The following is an 8,105-nucleotide window of genomic DNA, read 5'->3' as shown; positions in this document are numbered from 1 at the left end:
AAATAGAATTTAGTTTGAAAATTAAAATCGAGATACACTAAGGGTCATTAATCATGTTTATGTCAAGTTTGGTTTCATCAGTTTCAGAGAAAATGTTTAAAATTAAAATGCAAATCAGGGGTGAAAATAGTCATTTCACGCTATAATTGAATAACATTTCATATAATGCATTGTCTTATAATTTTGAATTTGGAGGAATTTTAAACTATTTCAGATTTTTTTCTACAATGAATGTTCTGGGGAAAATTGTCTCATTGTCAATCATAATATATCTCCTCATGTTTACGTGCAAGATAAAAACACCATGCCTCATGTTCATGAGCTTGTCCCAAGTCATGATGACCTCTGCAGAGGTTGGTTGTCTTATTTTTTTGTATTTTGTGTTTTGTACTCTAGAGAATTTGTGTCTGTGTAAGATCGCCTCTTATTCTATCAAATGATTGCTTTCTATTTATTCTAGGACCAAAATACGTGTATTATTCATCGCCTGGCTTTCAAAGATTTACCACTGTCTTCTTTGTTTTGGAACTTGAATAACAGGAAATATGGATTATAAAATGGTGAACATTTTGGTTTTGCAGGAAAACAAATTTGAAGATCAGTTAACTATCTCGATGCTGTTCTGAGAAATAAACACCAACATCACGTGTTCCTTCGAAAGTGCATCGAAACTGGTGCAAAAATATATTTCATTTTATTTAACTTGAAATAAACATAAGCAACATATATTTTTGATTCACCATATTTGGTAATTTGCAAGTGAAAGCTAATTGTAGTTTTCATAGTTATTAAGTATCGTCCTTCTTCTCGTGAATCCACCGTTTATGTATTGCCTAAAGAAATTTACAGCAATTAACATACAATGAAATGGTTTACTAAATGCGAAAGTAACGTGTATAAGACGTGTATACCTCACAGATCTGGATTTGTATTGGTATTTTGACTCTTATGAAGACTAAATTTAATGCGTAATTAATTAATGAATGTACAATTATGTTGAACACATAACCTGTTTGTTGACGGAGCGATAGGAAGCCAGACATTTTCTTCCATTCTTTTATGGCACGACACTTCCACCGATTCACGCTTCACCATCCAGGACCATCACGCGCATATTCCCTTTTAAACCAGATAACGCAAGTGAAATTGGAAGCTAATGTAAATCCGCATCACGAAATGATTCCTTGATAATGCTACATAACACTACAACATTTTTTTTGTTTCTTTTTATCTTTCAGTGATCTGTCCAGTGTTCCGTCTTTCTGATTAATATCCACTGGCTGAGAATCCGTCGATATAGTTTTGCCATTTAGTTTAGTTTCCGGAAGCGCCTGCGTACTGTTTGTACTTTGTTGCAGAATAGTCTCCTCTACAATATCCTTATTTGAATTCTCACATGTATTGTGTACATCATTTCTAATGTCGGTATTTTCGGGTGCTGGATTTTGTTCTATATCACTATATTTTCTATGTTCACTTAATATAAATTGATCCCGAATTATCGTAGCCCTCTTGAGGATATCCGAAGCTTCTTGATCAAGACTGCCACCCGGAACAAATGGGTTATCCCGGCTTTCTAAACTGAAAATAAAATAAGCAGATATTAAAATATGATATTTTATCTCTATTTGGATATGAAATGCACACTAAAACAATTGTGGGCTACGAAATATAAAAAACTATCGACCTTAGAATTGACTACTGCGTTCATGATACAGGTAGTTGGATTAAAATTTTTACAGAAATTTGTTAAATTATTATAAAAGAAATTTAACATAGGATGTTCCGGAATGAAGCTGTTGCTAGATTTGTTGAAATTCTGGATTTTCTGGATGCAATTTTCACTGGGAAAATATGTTTACCATGCCTGTAATTGATGTGGGATATAGTTACAAATCTGTCGCCTACGGCTAATAATCCTGATTGTTGTGTAATCCGGGATCAATACGACATATTTTGGCATCATCCTCAGCAATCACTTGTGAACAATCAATAGTCTGACGCCTTTGTGTCTCAGTGATCTTGTATATGGATATTAGTCGTTCCAATGTGAGTTTTAACAGAGTTCTAAAAAATGATCAACTGATGTATAATATACTAGTAATAGACTCGTATGTGTTACTAAAATAAATTTATTAGCATATTTGGTCAGATTTAAACTATTGATCTGTGTTCTCAATCGAAACAAGTATAGAAACCAATAGAAAAGTTTATTTATAAATATACACGAGTGAGGAAGGTTTCGATTGGGTTTCCTCCTTTTGTTCATTCAAAGTTTAAATGAGTAATTAAAAGATCGCACAACACTTGTCCTAAAACTTTACCGGCATAGAGAACATTCTTTTTTTTTAATTCTGTTCCTGATCAAGTACATATTACAAAGTAATATTAACATTATTATTATAATAATGCAAATCTTTAATTTATAAGTTATTTTTGCCATTGTCTGTCTGGATACTTAAAGCTACCATGTATGATTTTCCATTTTGTTCATTATTGTAAAGCCTTCAGTTAAAACATAAGTGGCTGGATTCTGTTGGTCTATTATCTGTTGATGTCAGTCAGAAACTCAATCCCAGCTAATATACTACAAATCAATACGGTTCCCAATTCTACATTTATTCTCTATCAATAATAAATAGTAATAGAACATTCCCATAATTAAATACACACAATGTCAAACACAACACACACTAATTAAATGCATGCAGATTAATTACATAGAACATGCACACGTGTTGATGGCATCATTGGGAGGATCAAACCGGTGAGATCACTCGTAGTTGTCACGGAGAATGAACCTATCATTAATACTCAGATAAACACATTATTTGTATTGACAGAGAGTCTGTACACAAACAATTCTGTCTAAGTCCTTGAACATTTTTTGAAAAAATGCCATGACTTCTGAAGATGAAATGATTGTGTTCTTAACAGTACCGTGGTATAAGTGTGTTTGTGTTACAGTATTTATCAGTATTTATGTAGAGATACACACGGCTAGATCTAATTAACCCAGCTGGGCTGCAATCTGTTGAGGGATGGGTGTGTCATAATTGGATAAAATACCAACTATCTTTTAAGCATCTTCAGTGCAAATATTTGTTATTTCATACTAACAAAGCGAATGACACAGATCTCCCAATAATTATGTTGGGTTGACGCCTCTTCATATGGTGATGATTGAACCATCAATATGTTGTATGTGAATGATTTATAATTTATATATTTTACATGTTTTAAGTTCAATCGATCATTACATTCTTGGCAACAGGTGTTAGGAATTTATAATTTTTCCGTTTCATTACTTGCCGTTTATCATCGATTCTGTAAGATAACCCTTCCTTCTGTAATTTCGCGTTAAACATCAACCTAATATATTACTTCAAAATGATGTACAACACAAACCTTCTATTGATAAATATTTGTTCTCACATTATTGATAATGACTACCTTTAGATCAATGTGCTCTATGAACCGTTAACTGATAATAAACGTAAATATTTGTTATATGGAAAAAATGCATAAAATCTTACCCCTCCTCGTCATGACCTTCCATTATAAAGCCAGCATTTGTAAGTCCTGTTTCTATAACAACCTTATTGATGATAATTTATGACCGCTACCTGATATTTGTTTTTTGCTTAAAGATGGCGAATAGCAGAAAAACGTCTGTCGCATAAGATCTAGCTAGGTATCACTAATTGTTGATGTAATAAAACACACATAGGCCTTCAAATATTCAATGCAACATCCTATTACTACAGAAGCCTCGTTATCTTCCAGTAAACGCGCTTCCGGTCTATTTCAGATAAGAAAACAAAATGTTTTTGAAATAAACAAATATTTGACCTATGCAATTATCTTTCGTTACGTATTATTACAGCATTTGACGGCTACTGAGAAAGAATTGTGTTATCGGAATACCTTAGATAAGATCCTACTATCGACTGGATTCCGAATGGATTCTGGTGAGCCAGGTTTCATATTTCCAACCTCTGACACATGCTACAGGTCATAAATCATACCGTTAAGTCGAATGAAATCGATTCGTATGATTACTGTTGTATAAACACAGATATATTGGAGGATATGATATTGTAGGAGGAAAGTGGACATACTGCAACAAATCATGACTGCTTCTACGGGCTCTTCGAAAGGAGAGAGGAATAATGCAGAAATGAGGTAAACTCGAACAGGCGCAAAAGGTGTAAAATGAAAAATAAATGAAAATGTTTTCGTCAATTAGAAAGAAACAATAGGATAAAGTTTGAAATATCCCTCTTGGTAGTGCCGTGTAAAATAAACTAAAGATATATTTTAAGATCTTAAGGAGGAAGACGTTAAGTGGGCATTTGAGCTCATAAGTTGAAAACTTCCAACAGTCTGTACAGTACCTTATATATAAATAGCAACACGAACACCAGGAGTGGTATCAAGTGTTTCAGAAAGGTAAGAAGACCCTGCTCCACATGATACACCCGTCGTGTAATACGTCATCAAGGCAAAAAGTAAAAAAAACAAAAAATACCGAAATCTGAGGAAAATTCAAAACAGAAAGTCCCTAATCAAATGGCAAAATCCAAAGCTCAAAAACATAAAACGGCTTAAACCTGGCTTAATAGCTAGATAAACCTCTAATGTGTATGACAGTCGCATAAAATTCCATTGTATTGACAACAGTGTGTGAACAAAATAAACAGACAAATTAGTTGAAATGTCAAAAATAGGGGTACAGCAGTCAACATTGTGTTATAATCTTAATCGCCACAAAAACAAACAAATATGTCAACAAAGTAAAACAAAACGGCTTATATATAGACAAAGCACATAAGCAAAAACGAAAAACAAGAATACAACATTTTACCACATACAAAGCACATTAACACAATGACGGGATGTGTAAGTAACGAGTCACGTCAACTGAATATGGCAAAAATAGACCATAAAAAGTAATAATTTATAAAGACAAATATAAGAACACAATAACACTTTGAACAAGTACCGATAATCGAGAGAAAAAATGTATTTATCTATTAGTTTCCGAAATTATATAAAGAGTTCTTCCAAAATAGGTGAACATTTAAATCTGCGAAAAAATAGGACTGTTTTAATTTGTCTTAATCATATATTATATGATATATGCAATTTGAATCCATAGATTTTTCCTTAAAAAATGATAGGGTGTTGATACTTAAAAATCTATTTGATTGATAAAAACAGTTAAAGAGTCATATCAGACTTCTAAATGATAAGATAATAAAAACTCAAGAGTTTTGTAAACATAAGAAGCCAGTATTGTTTTTTGAAAGGTCAAGGTTTTAGTTTAAACCAATCTAAGGGTATTTGTATTATTCGAAATTGATATAATCAGAATCAAGAATTGCCTCATCAAAAGCTGTTTTAAAAGCCATGAAAAATGTAAAATAACAAAAATACTGAACTCCCAGGAAAATTCAAAACGGAAAGTTCTTATTCAAATGGCAAAATCAAAAGTTCAAACACATCAAAAGAATAGATAAAAACTCGTGATTTGGCACAGGTATTTTCCTTTATAAAAAAAAGTTTGATTAAACCTGGTTTTATAGCTAGCTAAACCTCTCACTTGTATGTCAGTCACTCTATATCATTAATCTGTTTCCTTGACTGACAAATAACAATGATACTAAAACAAGAATTAATAGGGCATTGCATATATAATATATAATGTCCGCCGACAACTGTAGTGTTGATAATAGATGCGTCGACACTATTATCAGACCAGCAGTTAGTTGTTAATTTGTTTTTTTTTATAAATCTGGTCAGAAAAAAATGTTTAAAACGAATTCAGAAACTTTCAACAACTACCGTTCCAACTCTAATCCATTAGACACCAAAATTTTCAAAATTAAAGGATGAAGGTTTTAAAGAACTTTTTACAAAATTAAATAACTAAAACGAAACTCAAATTTGATTGTTATATCGGCTGTGAAAGATATGGCTAAACGAAAAATATCTAAGCAATTAATTCAGGCTTTGTAAGTGTGTGAGTGTGGAAATCTGATATTGTATAAGGATTTTATTTTCAAGGTACAAAAAAGAATTGTATTATATTAATTTGATGTACATGCATGTTATGCTTTTTAAAATCAAAATGAATATGATTGAAGTTTTCATATTTCTAGTGAAATGCCACTAGCTATAATTCTTATGTCGATCAGTATAGATATCTTTTTTAATCCTAAATTTGGACCCATTCTGTGACGGAAACGCCGTTTGGTTGACTTGTAGATATTTGTGCAGTCTTTTGATTTTAGAAATTACCATACATTATGCATGTACATTAAAGTTTATTGATATAGTTTGAAAGTAACTGCCTCAAAATTTAAAAAGACAAAACCATGTTTACCACTACCCCAGTGACATTTTTTTCTTCTTAATTTAAGTGAATGAAATCCCACCAACAATCAACATTCCGACTGTTATGGATATTAAAAACATATATATAGACTCTATCCCATATATAATTGGTAAGGGTCAACGAGACAGTACTACAATAAATAATATTCAATATAATCTGTAAAAGATTTTCTATAAATCCCAATGATTATGCAAATCGCAAAAAAAAACAATTGAGTTATCCTTCTTGCAACAGGATGAAAATATTAGAATAAAACAGAACTAAGGCTAGAAAAAAAAAAATTCTGAACTCGGAGGAATTTTTTTTTATCGGAAAGTACATAATCAAATGGCAAAATCAAATAACAAAACACATCAAATACGAATGGACAAATGGCTAGTGTAAACGTTAGCTCACTGACGGGTTTTCGGTCAAATAATCAAACCCGAAAGTTTTAATCATGGAAACCATACATGAAGTATAGCTTTTGGGACAAAAATTACAATCAACTGTTTTAAATATTGCAAGTTAAATATGATTAAGGTACAAATATTGAAAGAGATAAAATATCAGAAAAGACTTGCAGTGTTTGAAGGCTATTACTCAATTGGTAAATACTCTTAACATTATCATCCAAGGTTAATTAAAAACGAACACAATAAAGATGGAAGAGAACGACGATATAATCTTCAAGGGTACTATAGAATGTTCTCGTATAAGGACTTATCAAATATGAAAATAATTGATCTTAATCAGTAAAAATATGCTGTAATTCCAGGGTCGGAATTGTGAGTCAAGTTCAGGGTGAACATATGGGAGTGAGACTTAGCATCAAAGTACTTGTTATAAATCCCAACCACGGAGTTGGTATAGTATATACGTGTTCATTTGATAGATCGGGATACATTTTACCATAATGTTTGTTAATTGACTTCATTCACTTGTTTCCACATGGATATAAAGGTATACAACTATAAAGAATCAATTCTAACGATCAAACAGTTAAATTAATTGAAACGGCTTGTCTAATGTTCTTAAAAAAGAAAGAGTTTGAACTTACTGATCTTTGAAATCTATTATAAAAGATATTGTTAATAGAGGCACTTAATACGATGTGTTCCTGTTAAACCGCCATTGAAGAAAGTTATGTGTGCTTAGAGGTACACTTTTAATTACAGCTATTTCACCAAATGATGGCTAGAGATAAAAAAGACGAGTTATGGGGTCATGAATTACACTCGTCTAATAAACTGGGAGTAGTAAATTTATACTGTACTACTATACTACTACTCTACTGCGATTTATAATTATAGTAGTAGGTGACGGGTAAAAAAAGAAACGCAACTGAGGCCAACGATTTTTTTTAGAGGAGATATTTTACTTGTGGATGATAAAAATTACTTATCTTTCTTATAAAAGAGGGGTGAAAGATACCAGAGGAACATTCAAACTCATAGACCTGACAAATCCAAGGCTAAGAAAAGAAAGAAACAAAGAGACAAATAACAGTACACAAGACACAACATAGAAAACTATAGACTAAGCAATACGAGCCCCACCAAAAACTGAGGTGAACTCAGGTAATCCGGAATGGTAAGCAGATCCAGCCCACTTGTTGCACCCATCTTGCTGCTCATGTTATTACAAACCCGGTAAATAGTCCAATACGATAGGTTACATTCTAGATATGGGAATGGGATTGTAATTACGAAACTGCTGGAATGTT

The 8,105-nt window shown here is 32.1% G+C and overlaps 1 protein-coding gene across 5 annotated transcripts in view; it reads right to left on the bottom strand.

The window, feature by feature from the left end:
• Nucleotides 1-677: 677 nt before the first annotated feature.
• Nucleotides 678-8,105, bottom strand: part of LOC134696875 (uncharacterized) — a 48,839-nt gene continuing 41,411 nt past the window's right edge. For all 5 annotated transcript variants that reach the window (XM_063558850.1, XM_063558856.1, XM_063558836.1 and 2 more), the window contains one exon: nucleotides 678-1,581. In XM_063558850.1, coding sequence (XP_063414920.1) covers nucleotides 1,194-1,581 — 388 coding nt within the window. In that variant the 3' untranslated portion in view covers nucleotides 678-1,193. The remainder of the gene's footprint in view (nucleotides 1,582-8,105) is intronic.

Source organism: Mytilus trossulus, chromosome 1 (genome assembly GCF_036588685.1).
Source record: "Mytilus trossulus isolate FHL-02 chromosome 1, PNRI_Mtr1.1.1.hap1, whole genome shotgun sequence".
NCBI classification, from domain to species: domain Eukaryota; kingdom Metazoa; phylum Mollusca; class Bivalvia; order Mytilida; family Mytilidae; genus Mytilus; species Mytilus trossulus.
Note: the sequence above shows the minus strand (reverse complement) of the source record. Positions and strands in the feature narration are given on the sequence as shown.